The sequence below is a fragment of the Macrobrachium nipponense genome, chromosome 1 (assembly GCF_015104395.2).
Source record: "Macrobrachium nipponense isolate FS-2020 chromosome 1, ASM1510439v2, whole genome shotgun sequence".
Classification (NCBI taxonomy): domain Eukaryota; kingdom Metazoa; phylum Arthropoda; class Malacostraca; order Decapoda; family Palaemonidae; genus Macrobrachium; species Macrobrachium nipponense.
Window position 1 is genome coordinate 202,842,371 of NC_087200.1, and position 16,760 is coordinate 202,859,130.

General features: G+C 35.3%; 1 protein-coding gene across 1 annotated transcript in view; it reads right to left on the reverse strand.

Moving 5' to 3' along the window:
* Positions 1 to 219: 219 nt before the first annotated feature.
* LOC135220024 (CD209 antigen-like protein E) overlaps positions 220 to 16,760 on the reverse strand; it is a 160,206-nt gene continuing 143,665 nt past the window's right edge. Inside the window, exons 7-8 of the mRNA XM_064257342.1 lie at positions 4,759 to 4,857; positions 220 to 624 (exon numbers count right to left, since the gene is read on the reverse strand). Of these exons, the coding sequence (XP_064113412.1) occupies positions 597 to 624; positions 4,759 to 4,857 (127 nt within the window). The 3' untranslated portion in view covers positions 220 to 596. The remainder of the gene's footprint in view (positions 625 to 4,758; positions 4,858 to 16,760) is intronic.

The following is a 16,760-nucleotide window of genomic DNA, read 5'->3' on the forward strand; positions in this document are numbered from 1 at the left end:
CGTCTTCCGTGATTTTCTGTTGGCCTCAGGATTTGTCATTTGTGGAAATTCATTTAAAAGTGCAATCCTTTTTGAAGTGCATAGAGCAACATATACTATTAAAGCTCTGTGAAGCTAAGTGTCTTCTTCAAGTTAAAAATGGTCATAATTAGCTTTTTAAAATCAATCCTATATTTCTGTGATTTAACTATATCATCACAAACTCTAACCATAAAGAGAGGTCAATGGTGCTCCCTAATCCCCTCTGAGTTGATAAAACCTTGGCTACTTACTCAACTCAGCTGACCAAATCGATCTTCAATTTGATTGTGGAACTAGAGAGCAAAACAGCAGCAACAACTTGTGCGCAACTCACAGTATCTCAGGAAAACAGGAACTTTCCACTCAAGATAATTATCAACAATGACCAGAATGTAAACAGAATACTATTTTTGTATAAATGTCCTCCTCTTATTATCCTCCTCTGTTAAGTTACACCTGTAGGAGGGTCAGTTCATGACATCCTGTTGTGTTCAGTGCAGACTGCAATAATTATGTGCTGGTTGCTGGGAACTGTCCCTGAAGAGGCACAGCTGCTCTACTATCTTAAGGCCAAACTATGAGGCTGGGATTTCGCAGACATAACTGAAAAGAAAACCATTCTTTAAAAGAAAACCATTTCTGAAACAAAGAAAAATTCTTCAAGAGAACTAAAAGATCAAAATACTTTCAGTCTTACTAACAATTATTATTATTATTATTATTATTATTATTATTATTATTATTATTATTATTATTCAGAAGATGAAAACAAAACTATTCATATGGAACAAGCCCAATAAGGGTCACTGACTTAAAATTCAACTTCCAAAGAATATGGTGTTTTTTAAGAAGCAGTAAGAAGGGGTAAAGAGAAATACAGGAAGAAGAGACCCCACTTATTAATTAAAAAGAAAAAAAAATGAATGGATCAACAAATAGAAACCGTAACAACGGTGCAAGGAGAAAAGTACTCTGGTAGTATGTATTACACCTCAGCTTGAACTTCTGATGTTTCCAGTTGCACAACTTCTCTGGGAGCTGTTCCACAGTGCAACAGTATGAGGAAGAAAGGAAAGGACCCTCTAGAACTGAGAAGTTCGACAGCCGAAGCACATTTACTGCATCTTGGTGCTGCTGTCAGCGGAATCTGGTCGATCTCGGCAGATAAAAGTGGATCAGGGATCAATTGTAAATGTGAAAGATCTCTGTTGAAATATAACTTGAGAGAAAGTGACAAACAAGAGGCCATCCATCGATGGTCCAAGTCGTAACCACTACTAGTAGGAAACAAAACCCTACCACCACGAACCACTCTATCTAAAAAGAGATAATCTCTGGCAAAGAAGCAGACATCCACACCAGAGAACAGTATTCTAGAAAAGGGAGAACAAATGACCTAAAACAGGTTAGTACATTGATTTTATCACTTATAAAAATATATGAGGCCTTACAAGCAATACCTAACTTTGGTGTGGCATTTGCTGAAACTTTCATTTGATGTTTCTCAAAAGTTAGATGTGAGTCAAAGGTTACTCCAAAAATAGTTACAGCTTCAGACTCATTCTGCAAAGTTCTACCCACCTGAAGGGGAGGATGGAGTGGAAAATCTGTACGAGATCTGATAATCAATCAATAGTGTTTTCATTTTACTGGAGTTAAGCTTTAGACTTCATACCCCACCAACCACACCATTCCTTGATCCGATCCATGTCCCAGTTGAGGTTAAGGGCAGCTTCATTTCTCATAAGTGGAGACTTCACTACTCCCACAAGTGTAGTATCATCGGCATAATGAACAAATTTGTTTTCCAGGCCAACAACCATGTCCCTTGTATACACTAAAAATAACAGTGGAAAAAGAACACTGACCTGTGGAACTCCAGACACAATAGGTCTTGGTTCACTAAAGATTCCGTCCACAGCAACTCGCTGCTGCTTACATGTAAGGAAATCTTGAAGTAATCGTAAAACATATGCACCCACTCCAAGATTCTGAAGTTTATAAAAAAGTGCCTTGTGATTTACTAAATCAAAAGCAGTACTTAAATCTGTCTGAATTACTCTGTATTCAAAATCCTTATCACTGTTCCCTTGCAAATGGCATGTCAAGTTTAAAAGAGCATCGCAGGTATACCTAGCTGCTTCCTACATGCATAATGTCTATCAGCTAATGACCCTTTAGATTCAACATATTCATATAGCAGCTTAAAAATGTTTTTTTCAGCACCACAAAGATACCAAGTCGACATAAAAACACAAAGATTCTACTAAACTTGGGAGACAACACGCTAAACACTTTTTTAAAAAACAAAGGGAAGAAACCACCAGGGTTTTCTCCACCTCAGCTATTAGGATTATCTGGAATTTTATTGACATTTCTGTGGGAAATGCACATTTTGTAAGAGGTTCAGGATGACAAGTATCAGGGAGAGGGACATCCTCAGCTGATTGCTTAGCTTCAATAGCTAAATGAAGCAGTCCTGCCAATTCCCTAGAGCCTGTAACCATCTTCCATCATCTGTTAGTAGTGGTGGAATGGAAGATGACCCTGACCCAAAGATAGATGATCCCAATTAGGTCCACCACAGATAAGGCTGAGTAATTCTTTCAAGTTTTCTCTTCAAGGAATTATTGTAATTTCTTTCAGCTGTATAGGAAGTTCTATTTGCAGCACAGCGAGACTCAACAAAAATAGTGTCATTTTCATTTAAACAATTTTGTCACCATGAGTTGAATTGTGTATTTCATGGTATGCTCGTCTACATTTATCATCAAACCATGGCTGGTCATTTGTCCCAATTTGATGACCTTTCTAGGGACATACCATATTAAAATAGCCATCAGCATTTCATTAAGCTTCTTCAGGTATCAGGATCTAATATGGCATCTGAAATATCAAGCGCCTGACAAGCTTCCATCTTCTGATCCCAAATGGCTCTAGATTTCAGCCAGACCGTTTTTCCAATAGTGGCATTAGGAACATACTGATTGACAGATATGTCATATCAATGGCACAATGATCAGAGGCGCCTATATATTCACATGCCTTGGACTTGACGATAGCTGAAACATCTGTGAATATGAGGTCTAATCTATTACCAGAGATATGTGCGGGTTCCTTAATTAGCTGGACAAAATTGGAGGATAAACAGAACTTAAGAGCAGACTGGCCATGTTGATCTTTGGAATTTGAATGTAGCCACTCACTGTGCTCTGCATTACAGTCTCCACAAATAACAAATGAAGTTTTTGAATCCTGTAACTGAGCCATACTAATCCTTTTCCCAGATAGTCATGTATAGAATTGTCAATATTTAGATTGTGGTAAACAATAAATACATAAATAATGTAGAACTTACTGAAAAATTTTAAAACAAAGAACTTCATGGCAACTACACTCCAAGCATTTATGATATAAATAGGTTCTGGAATTAGGGTATACACCCATACCTTGTGTGTGGGATGATAAATAATGTCAGGGCCATCAAACTCCTAGATTAAAAACTCAATCTTTGACTTGTTACTACTTACAAGTCTCAGAAAAACATCAAATCTTAGGTACGAGCACAACTCTGGAGATCAAGAAAATCTGAACTTATGTCCTGAATATTTGAGTAAATTACTCTGCAATTTTTCTTACTGAAATGGGTTTCAGGCCCTAGGTTCAGTTCAATGTCATCCAAAAGAATTAAAATTAACAACATAAAGTCAGTATCAAAACTAATAAATAAATTCATAGCAACAGTAACATTCTATAAATTAGTAGAACAATAAACAATACCATCATCAACAACAACAACAACAACAACAACAACAACAACAGTGCCATATTTACATTATTTACAACAAATCTGTTGAAAGTATAAATAAACGTAACCATACGTCTCTGAAAAAGTGCTGGAAGCCACCACTGGTCTACAAGGTGGGGCTGGCACACCTTGTAAGGCAATAAGAAATCTGGGGAGGACAGTCATGATGGATTTAAAAAATTATATAATAGGCCAAAGGTAAAGATTGGTCAAAGACGACACATTTTGCTGATAATCCACCAAGCAATTTTCTTTTGTTTTCTCATCAGCGTGTCCTACACACTTGTAGAAAAAACAGGAAGGTGAATACAAATGAGGATAAATGCCTGATTGTACTCTCAGGCTAAGGAAACAGACAAGCATGATGAAGTCAACTACATTTTCTTTTCCATTAATAAAAGTATACATTTTCATGTAACAGACATCATAAAGTTTGATAAATGACAATTTCATTTCAACTAATGTCGAAATCTGAAACAATGCAATGTTCAATATGACTTTATTGACCTTGCCCTGCCACTAGAAATCACTTATAAAAAGGGAGTCGCGATTATCTCATCGAATCTCTTACAAGGATAGCTGTCTCGACATCAGTTCTAAATGCTTAAAGATCAAAAACTTAAATAGAACATGAAAAGTGGACAGGTTTTCTCTGGATGCAATTATTTCCAACTTTCCTGTTTTCATTTAATGCCTTTGGAGTGATAGAAAATCTTCTCGCCAAGTCCCCATACCTAGGGGGTTGTGATCTTTTCAGATGTGACTGAATTGTGTCTCATAATGATGAAGGGCTAAGAATTGGGGATCAAATTCTATACAAGGCAGATACTTCGCTGTTATGAGCTATGGGTTTCTCTCTTCCACATGTGAATCTATTCCTTTACCCAAGGTAACAGGTAGTAACTATCAAGTTCAAAGATTATTCTTACCAGTGATTCGCAGCACAGTCATCATCATGCCATTTACCATGAGAATTTACCACAACACAGTCTTGTCCACTGTCATTGTCTGGTTGGCTGTCTGCCCAGCTAGAAATAATGAACAGTTAAGATTAGAACAATGTTAATATTTGACATGAGAGTATAATGAATGTCATGTATGCATAAATTCGCTACCTCTTTCTGTGTGTGTGTGTAGTTTTATATGTTATTGTACAGTGTGTAGCTTAATTAAGATATTTAATACTGATTAGCATCCTAGGAAAAAGGAAGCCAATTCTTCTCATCCAGACTATTACCAAAGGATCACTAAAAACTAGAATTCATAATGGCCTATTTGCAAAGCGGAGATATTCCTTTACTCTCTTTAAATCCATAGACCAGTATGTCCCTTGGCACCATCTATTATAATAAAACTCTGAAATGTTTGATTGTTTGTTTGTTTGCACACTGGAGCACACGATCAAGTGTTAATTAAGCAGTCCTCCTCGTCCCATTCTCCATCCCCTCCCCCTCACCCTCCTAGTCCCTCTCCCCTTCACTCTTCCCTCCCCCTTCCCCATAAACGGGGCTGGTTCTGCTGTAGACTTTTCTTGACTATTATTAGTACAGTTAATTTAACTGTAAGTATGGGTATGGTGCAGATATGGGTATGGTATGGTATGGTATGGATATGGATATGAATATGGGTATGGTATGGTTTATACATGGGTATGGATATGGGTGTATTATTGGTAATGGTATGGGTATAGGAATGGCTATGGTATGGTACAGGTATGGGTGTTTATAGCATGCTTGTTCTGCCCTCCCTATTCTCTCTTTGAATTCTGTACCTAGTAATCCGTTGCTGGTAATAATGGTTCACAAATAGTATTTGAAAGTGTCTGAGTTGGGTAATATCACTCCTCTGATAAAGCAGTTCGTCTTATCACCACTCTGGATCTGCATGACCTCAGTCTTTCTCTAGTTGATCCCCAATCCAACCTTTCTCCCCTCCAGTACTAACCTATCAATCACTTCCTGCATTTCAGCCATTGTAGAGGCACTTAGAACTATATCATCTGCGTATTCAAGATCACATATTCTCTGGTCCCCTTTCCACTGAATGCCATTATTTATTCCTTACATTCCCTTGGTCCTAACATAATCAATCACCATAATAAACAGTAGAGGGGACAGTATTCCACCTAGTAGTACTCCAGTCTTGACTTCAAATGTATCTGTAAGACTACCATCAACCAATACCCTACAACAAGTTCTACTATGCATATCCATTATGATGTTTACAATCTTTTTTGGTATCCCATGGTGCCTCGGAATCTTTCTTAACATACTACGTGAAATACTATCAAATGCTTTCTCAAAATCCACAAAGCATAAAACAAAAGGTGATTTTAGTTCGTTACACTGTTGAGCTATATGTCGTAGAATAAAAATCTGATCGTCCCATCCTCTCACCCATTTCTGAAACCTGCTTGCTCTTTTTAAAGTATTCTATCTATTTACAGGTTCTATTCTATTCAATTTTACCTTTGGAAAAAAAATTTCATAACTAAACTCGGTGACATTTGTTGTCCCTTGCCAATTCCCAGTCTCTCAAATCTCCCTTCTTGGGTACTCTAACAATAGTCCCTTTCTTTTCCCATTCAACAGGCATGACTTCATCTCACCACATGATTGAATAATTCATTGAACACAATGGGTGTTTGAATCTCATCATCCTTCAACATTTCAGGTGCAATACCATCCATTCCTGGTGACTTATAGTTTTTAGGTTGTTTGATTGCCAAAATGACCTCTGCCAGTCTAATGTCACATCTATAGGAAGATCATGTTCGGCCTCAAGGATGTCTTACTCATTTGGTGGGGTTGGCCTATTTTGTGTCTCTTCAAAATGTTCTTTCCATCTTGCTCTAATTTCAGATTCCTTAGTTAGATTTCCATTTTCATTTCTGACAAGTAACTCACCTCTCTGTCTCTTCTTTCCAGCGACTTCTCAAATACCCTCATATGCAAATCTTATACTTCTTCCATCTCCTCTATTTAGATTATGTTGTCTTATCTGCAGTAGAATCTATGAACCTTCTTTTGTCTCTTCTATAGCATCTCTTTACTTCACTATCAAGGCTCATATACAGTGGACCCCCGTATTCGCGTTCTCCAGATTCGCGGACTCACACATTCGCGGATTTCTCTCGGGAACGTTTCCCTGCATTATTCGCGGAAAATTTGCGCATTCGCAGTATTTTTCTATGATAAATATCCACAAATTCCTGGTTTTTTTTTTGATGAATTTCATCATAAAATGCACTTTTTGTGATAAAACTATTAAAAAAACCATGTAGGACAATTTTTAGTGGGTTTTTCTTGAGTTTTAACTAACAAAATAGGCTGTTTTTAGCATTTTTATAGGGGTTCCAAACATTCGCAGGTTCTAACTATTCACTGGGGGTCTGGTACGCATCCCCCCCGAATACAGGGGGACCACTGTATTCAGTTCATAATAAGGTCAGATGTGGGCTGTTTTCCTTTAATGATTAAGAGTTAAGTTTTGCCATTCTTCTTTTCTCTCTCTGTTTCCATGTTTCACAGCTCATCCATTTCTTTCGTCTTGCTCCATTTCCCTGTCCAATTATGATGTTGGCAGATTCCCGAAAGATTTCTCCTACATTTTTATAATGAATACTCACCATCCATCTCTACTTCTTCATCAGGTAGCATCTCTAAAACTGTAAATCTGCTCCTGCACACTTGAAGTCAGAAGCAGAACTGACAATATTTCCAGTATATTATGTCATTACATTTTATCTAAAAAAATACAGAGAAGTTGTATTCTGTTTGGACAGACTTTAGTATGAGGGAATTATTTTACAAATAAGGAAATTTGACATTTATTCTATGTTGGTGGGAAGCAGAGGTTAAATAACTTTACAATATGGCAGGTCACAAGAAGATATTGTTGAGATATAGTTTGTTGAATGCCATGGCTTTTATGGACTTCTGCTAGAACTGAAATGAGAAAATAATAAAAGAGAGAGAGAGAGAGAGAAATCTTTGTAGTACTTACTTCCAATGAAATCATTCTCTGCATTGCTTGTTATCTTGACCAACTCACTGCCAAGTACTTTGCAATCACTTTGTGCAGTTCTCCATGACTGCTTATTCCAGCAAAAGCAATAACTGGAACCATTAAATGTCTGGAAGCCCGATGGGCAAGCTGAAGTGAAAAACAAATCTTTATTCATCACTAAACATTAATTTCTACTTGGTCAAGAGCTGCTATACACATGAATGACAATTTTCTGCTAAAATTTCATTTTAACCATTTTAACTCATCTTATAAATGACTCATCTGAAAGAATGTGCAATGCTCTGATGACATTTAAAGCCTTGACTTATATTGAAATTTAAGATCATGCCTTACTTATCATAATAGGAGACACCCTCTGAGCTAGGAATACCTTCTTATGGCATTGATATTTAATGATATGATTTATAGCATTTAGGAATTTGTCTTATGCTAATAGAACTATTTAGATGTTTAAACAATTATTAAAGTATCAGGGATAACAATATTTATCATTACTGTTCACGGTACTTGTAATAGATAGAATGTTGGAAGACCTGTAATCATTAGAAAAAAACATAAATGAATAAGGACGAATAACTACTTTTTACTTCAGTTGTAGCTGGGGTCATGGTGGTTGAAGTTGAAGTTTCATTAGTAGTGGGAGTTGTGGTGGGTGTAGTAGTATCTGTAGTTGTTGAAGAAGTCGATGGAGTAGTTGTTACGGTTGCAGAAGTAGCAGTAGATGTAGTCATAGTGGCTGTAGAGAGAGATTTTTTAAAGTCCTGCTCTCTCTCGCGAGAGCTTTCAGAACAAATGAGTTATGTATCTACGAGCCAGCTTTTGTACAAACATACACAGACACACCACACAGTATCCTGAACAACACACACAGGAGCTTCATTCTCTTTAAATTGAAGAAATAAAAGCCCTTAGGGGAACTTAACAGTAGGGTAAGATGGCACTTCAACAGAGCATTTGTTTTGTACAGGGACTGGTATTTATAGGCTCTAAGCTACAGATTACAAAGGGGATCTGAAGTTCAGTAACTAAATCTTAATCTATACAATGAAAAGCACATTCATGGAATAGTCTGCTATTGCATGGGCAGCTTTGAGACATCACGTCTCATCTTTTCCTCTGTGTTAACTGGGCATACAAATCTATTCTAGGGAGCAGCGGATAATGAGATTCTAGCAAAAATTTGTTGAATATTTCCATAAGAAATTCTGAACATGAACTTACCATTAAAGATCCAGGTATTGGCATCAGATCTCTCTACAAGATTTTCAACGAGAACTTCATCAAGACAAAATTCACATGCAAGCTCAGCTGAAGGATGAAAAAGGATATAAATATCAGAGTATTACAATAAAAATCACTGTCTGCCACCTTTGGAACATAAGCCCCCTTATTACTATTATTTCTTGTGGGAAAAATATGTTTAAATAACGAATTTTTATTTAACGCAAGCTCACTAGGAACGTAACCCACATGTTAATTGAGAGGTGACTGTATACTAAGGAGTAACAGTTGTAAAAGGGTACTAATCTAAGATGTCCTTGGATTTTGGGATGATGGTTTGTGGTATATTTTTGCTTGAAATGATGTTAAACTGTTTTAGTTTGATAATTCAAGGTATATTTTTGTTTGAACTATAAAACTAAGCAGTAAAATATTAAAATAGACAATTATAAGCATTTTTAGAGGGGATTTCTGCACTTCCGTGGCAGGTTCTTGAACCTAATACCGCATAAAAGTGGGGGAGCACTGTATATGTATATATGTATGTATATATAAATACATAAATATATATATAATATTATACTATACATATATATATATTATCTAACTATAATGCTAATATATTATATCTATATATATATATATATATATTATGCACTAACATACTTTAGAAAGGTAATTCAAACATGTGATTACCTACATAAAAGTAAACAACAACATATTAGGAAATGTGGATGGACAAAAACAACAATAAGAAAGGGAAAAGAATTTGTAGGAATATGATTTATTACCACAGAATTCATAACTCCCCTTCCCCTACTGCACATCTGACTGAAGTCAAAAGTATTAATAATCAATGACATTATTCTACTTATTTCCTTCATGCAACATCATTGGAGTGAAAGAATATGGAAAGATGGTTGAGAAAAAAGAATTTGATAAAATGACATAATTTTGCATTACTGTACACCTCTATTATACTGAACAGTGACCCCACTGCAAGAAATATTACGGATGCACATAATTCTGCAGACACCTGGAATTTTGGAGGTGATGTAATTAATAAATTAATATGTAATAAAATGAAGGTGTAAGGCAATATATATATAAATGTGACTCGCATCATGTCTGAACACCAGTCTTTCAATTGAGAGGCCAGGCCATTAACATTTGATGTACATAAGTCATGGCAGTGATGCGACCTTGTTAGCCATGTGGTTTAAGGTGCATCACTGCAGTCCTCAGTTCTGGTATTTTGCTGGTTTGAGCCCACGAGACGACGAACTTATTACCAACTGAAAATTTCCCCTTTGCTTAACATATATCAAAATATGGAATCCAATCTAATCTTCATCTCCTCACAATGGACCACATATACAGATATCTGGTTTCATTTTGTTCTGACATTGCTGCTCATAAGAGCCTGACTCATTCCAACAGACTTTCTCGTAAGTTAAATAACTTAATAAACAATAGTGCCTTGAATAATCTTTAGCAACTAGATAAAGTTTTAAATTTATCTAACAACCCCCTTACTGTAAACCAACACTTAGTCACTTTCTAAATAGTTAGCTGGCCTCCTTTCCCCTTTCTTAGGCACTTTTTCTCCCAGTCACATCAAACATTTGGAAGATTTTTGTCACAAATTCAGAGAAGCACATATACCACTTCACAACATAAAACTTTTAAGCCTTGATGTAGATTCCCTATTCACAAAAGTACCAGTACAGGACAATCTAGTTTTTGAGGGGAAAATTAGCCTCCTATCAAGATCATTTCCCACTGGCTCTTGACAAAATAATATTGATTTATGTGTATCTAATAAGGTATTTTCATTCAGGGAGTCCTGCTATTAGCAAAAATTTGGTTGTAGCATGGGTAGGCCTTCAAGTCCTGTTGTAGCCAATCTATACATGGAATACTTTGAGACTACAGTAATAAATGCAATGCAACCCAAAAGCATGCTGTGGATGAGATATGTAGATGATATTCTAACATTTTGGGATAATAAGTGGGGCAATTTCAATTAATTACTTTCAAAATTAAATGCATTAGTGCCCAAAATCAAATTTAAAGTTGAATGGGAAACAGACAACAAAATTCCTTTTCTTGATGTTTTAATAATTAGTGACATGACAGAACTCAAATTTACCATATACAGAAAACCAACATTCTCACTTTCATACATTCAATACTTTAGTTATCATGACATTTCTATTAAGATAGGCATAGCCAGCAGCCTATTCTTATGGGCCTTACGAATTTGTTCCCCAGATTTCCTGGAAAAGGAATTTGAACTAATTCATAAGCAGCTTTTGTCTTTAAGGTATCCTGATCATATAACTGAGAAAGTGATTCATAAAGCAAAAGAAATTTTCTACCGGCCCCTTCAAGACAAGACCAGAGACACCCAACAGTAAAATAAAAATCCCACACCTATACACCTAGACCCTCAGTAAATCTGTCCCTTTTGCCTTTACCTACCCAAATACCATAGCCAAATTCCTGATTAGTTTCCAACAAAAGAAAAAGGATTATACAAAGTCCCATGCCTGGACTGTGACCAATCTTACATCAGCTTGACAGGAAAATCACTTCCCCAAAGATTAATACAACATAAACAGTCTGGTTAGGTATGGACAACAGAGCTCTGCTACTTTTTACCATAACCACAGAATAAACTGGAATTTGTCACATATAATTTATAGCAGCAAATATCAGTACAAAAGCTAGAATCAGCCTTGATTAAACAGAGACAGGTAATGAACATCTCAAAGGCCACCTGGGATTCAAACATCAAGAGATAAAATCTTCCTTCAGTCAATGCTTAAGATTAAAGAAGAATTATGAGCAGGGGATGGACCTCCTGGTATAAATACCACCTTTTTTCTGTTATATATATATATATATGATATATATATATATATATATATATATATATATATATATATATTAAATATATTATTAATATATATATATATATATATATATATATATATAATATATATAGATATATATATTAATATATATATTATATATATATATATATAGATATATATATATATATATATATATATATATATATATAATATATTATATATATATTATATTCACATATATATATATTCATACACATATATTATATATATATATATATATATATATAATATATATATATATATATCATATATATATATATATATATATATATATATACATAATATATTATATATATATATATATATATATATATATATATATATATTTATTATTATCTATATAATATATATATATATAAGGGATTTTGACGTAGGAAAAATCTATTTCTGGGCGAGGAAGCTGTGTCGCCCAGTGAAATGTGTCCTCTTTAGCACTATTTCTAGTAAAATACCAGAGAACTGCTAAATTGGACATGTCAGAAGTCTCTGACTCGCTCACCTAAATAAAAGGTGTCGGTATAAAACTGGGGCGAGTGTTAAATAATTACTGGACAAACAAGTATGAAAGAAAATTAAATTATTGGGAAAGGACCCACATTGTGAAGAGGCGTCGGTAACCCAGTAGTCGATCAGATCCCCAGGCAGGGTCTTGCCAGCTGCAAATCACAGGTGTTCTCGAGCCCAAGATTCAAATGGAACAAAGAGAAGAAGAAGAAGAATGGCAGAGACAGCCATTTGCATCAGTTGCGCCAAAAATTCGTTCGCCTTCCATCCCACTGGGAATGTCCTGGTGCCTTCCATCTTCATTCCTTTTATGGAGAGAGAGAGAGAGAGAGAGAGAGAGAGAGAGAGAGAGAGAGAGAGAGAGAGAGAGAGAGAGAATATTAGTGGACACTCCTGTAATTACGAACTTTCAACTTGTGAACTTTCAAAGATATGAACAACCGTGATTGCAAAATAAAAATATTTTACTATATTATCAACATAATTTGCTTATTGTATTTAGGTTTAGAGTATCATTTGTATTCGCAAAATAAAATACTCTATAAAATAGAGTACAGTACTAGCAATGTGTTTTAGTATAAAATTAACAAACATAAATAGCACTGTATGTATTGACTCTTGAGTACTATGTACTACTATATCAAATTGTACTTATAAACAAATCAGATTATAAATAGTCATTCAGAATATAACTCGTTCATAAGCAGTGAAGCGTTTGTATTTGTAGTCTGAAATTTAAGTTTTATAAAAGATTTTACTTTCCTGATATTGCTGTATTCAAACAACAACATTTCACTACTAATTTTTTGAAATGAGAAATAAATTATTGTTTCCTGGCCTTGGTATCGACTTCAAAAGCTAACAGTAACATTATAACTTTACGATGCAAACATGAATGGAAAGAATTAAAAATGAAAGAAAGAAAATAAAATAATGAACAAAGAGAATGGTTTCTGAAACTACCACAGCATAATAAGCAAGATATAATTATTTTATGCAAGTTACATTCCACATTAGATGAAAACCTCAGGATTATTAAGGATTCATTGACAGATCAAGGGTTGACCAGCCATATTTCCTAAGATAAAATTTACAGCATTTTGGATACTTTCTGTCAAGGCCAAAATAAGTGTGTTACTTATGTCAAAGGTTTAGTTTTAAAGAACTTTTGTTAAATGACATCATGTCAAACTTAACTTTTAAAGAACTTATGTTAAATGACATTACATAAAAACTTTCAGTCCTAAACCACTTATCAAAACTTCATGTTTAGAGAACAAGTTAAGTGACATTGTATCAAAACTTCACTTTTTAAATTATATTACTATGTCAAAATTCCATTTTTATAGTACTTACATTAAATGAAGTTTACCACTGAAACATTATATAGAACTTTACTGGGGAAAAATGTGCGAAAACTATTGAAACAAGACTGAACTTTATCACAGAAAAATTTTGAGAAAATGAAGAGAGACTGAACTTTACAACAGAAAAATGTCCAAACAATTGAGAAAATATTGAATATTACTTCAAAAATATCTTTCTAAATTAGTAAAGACAGCTCTACTACATAAAATCTTTCAAGAAGTTTAAGAGAGATTGAATTTCACTTTAGAAAAATTTCCCCCACAAATGGAAAAAGGTTGAACTTACCAGAGTAAACTTTCCAAATTATTGAGAATTGATTGAACTTTACTTATGAAAATTTTCCAAAAACTGAGAGAAAATTGAACCTTACTCTATAAAATTTTGAAAAATCGAAAGAAGATTGAACTTTACTTTAGAAAAATTTCCAAAATTGAGTAAAGATCAAAACTGATAAAAGACTGAACCTTACTCTGAAAAACTTTCCAAAAATTGGGAAAAGATTGAACTTTATGAAAAGAAAATGTTCAAAAATTGAGAAAAGATTGAACTTTACCCTAAGAAAATTTTCCAAAAATTGAGAAAAGATTGAACCTTACTCTATAAAAATTTTAAAAAATCGAGAAACAATTGAACTTTACAAAAGAAATATGTCCAAAATTGAAGAATGATTGAACTTCACTATACAAATTTTCAAACAAATTGAGGAAAGATTGAACTTGACCCAGAAACCTTTCCATTAGGCAATAGGAAACTTTCCAAAAAACTGAGAAGTTTGAACTTTGCTATAGTAGACAAAATTCCCACCAAAATAAAAGACTGAACTTTACCTCTTTTCCTTCAGAAATAAGACTTCTTTCGGAGGTCCACGCTTCCTCACTGGCAGAAAGAGCTGGACTAACATGAGACATGTCGTTGATTTTATTTGCTCCTGTGATCCTTTACTTAACGACACCTCGCAAGCTGTAAAGCAAAGGGAAAAAAAATCATGCCACTTAACGTATTGTGCGCATTCTAATTTACTGTCATAAATTGGAAGGTTTTTTTTTGCCCTCAAGGTTAGTGTATCACATCTCTGTTTTTCTGTGCTAGTGCATCAATAGTTGACAAACTTGGTAGCTCTGACAAAATTGGCAATGAACACCACAAAGCTTTGACATGTAATACAATACGTAATAATAATAATAATAAAGGGATTTTGACGTAGGAAAAATCTATTTCTGGGCGAGGAAGCTGTGTCGCCCAGTGAAATGTGTCTGCTTTAGCACTATTTCAGGTAAAATATTGCTATAATACCAGAGAACTGCTAAATTGGACATGCCAGAAGCCTCTGACTCGCTCACCTATATAAAAGGTGTTGGTATAAAACTGGGGCGAGTGTTAAACACTACCACAGCAACCCCTCCAATTAGCCTTTTCCTCATCAAAAGACCCTATATACGGGGAGCCGACCCATAGGTCACACCTAGCTACCCCGTTGAAGGCGTCTGTGACGTCATACTTATCGATAGCAATGAAGCTTGGTGCACAGCAAGGGGGGGGGGGGACCAGGGGGGATTTCACTGGGCGACACGGCTTCCTCGCCCAGAAATAGATTTTTCCTACGTCAAAATCCCTTTTCTGGGCTCAGCAGTGTCGCTCCTGTGAAATTGTACCAGAGAAACACCAAGCTACATCACTCTGAAATGAAATAGAATATTAAATTGTATAAATTAACACCATACACCAATTCTAATAACAAAGACATTTGCTGAGGTAGGTAGAATGTTAATAATGCTGGCATAATGGAAAATATTCATATGACACAAGGACAGTACTATATTGATGTTGTAGCGCAGGAGACACTGATCTCCCTACAGCTATTTCATGATATTTAAGATCCTCCAAAGACTTAAGGTAATGCTTTTGGAAAACCCAGTGAGACTTCCAACCAGTATACTTCTTCAGATCATCAAAGTTCATATATTTGAAGAAATTTACAGAAGTTGTTATAGCCCGAATACCACGCACCTTGGGAAATGACCCTGGGCTGGCTTTCTTGATAAAATACAAAAACTGCTGCCTAATGCCCTTTAGAGATATGGTACCACCGCCGCCCCACATGAAAAGGGGGGCCTTCGGAAAAGGTAGATGTTCTAGATAAATAGTCCTTAAGAGTTTTAACAGGACATAAAGATGGATGTTGCGGAAGCAGAACAACCTTCCATGGGGACCACCTTACCAAAGGGTTCTCATTCTTAGCCATAAAGTATTTATTTGGTGAAAGCAACACGTCACCCGAGGAAAGGAATTCTATATGCCCTTGGCCTCTAGATAAAGATGACATCTCCGATATTCTGGCACCTGAAGCCAGACTTAATAAAAACAGTGCCTTACGCAAAAGGGTTTGGCAATCACATTTGAAGTTGTCTGTTTTAGAGTCTAACCTGAGAACATCGTTAAGAAACCATGACACTGACGACGGCCTGTGAATGGGCCGCAGGCGTGCACATGCCCTTGGGATTGAGGTGAAATAAGATTCAGTTAGATTTATACCAAACCCGAGAAGAAAAATCTTTTTCAGAGCTGACTTAGTGATTGTTATTGTGGCAACTGCCAAGCCTTGTTCGAATAAAGTCCTGAAGAAGGTTATAGCCACGTTCATTGTCATTACTTTGACATTTGATTCCCTGAGAAATGTAGACAATTGTTTAACTGCTGAATCATACTGGCGAAGTGTAGATTCTCTTTTGTCTGACTCCAAGAACAAAATGTTCTGTGGATCAATGTCCCCTACTCTCTTACCTGCAAACTTCATGAAATGAAATCCATAAAGATAGGGTTTTGTGAAGACCTGAGGAATCGAACACAGTCACCGTTTGAACTTGTTGCGA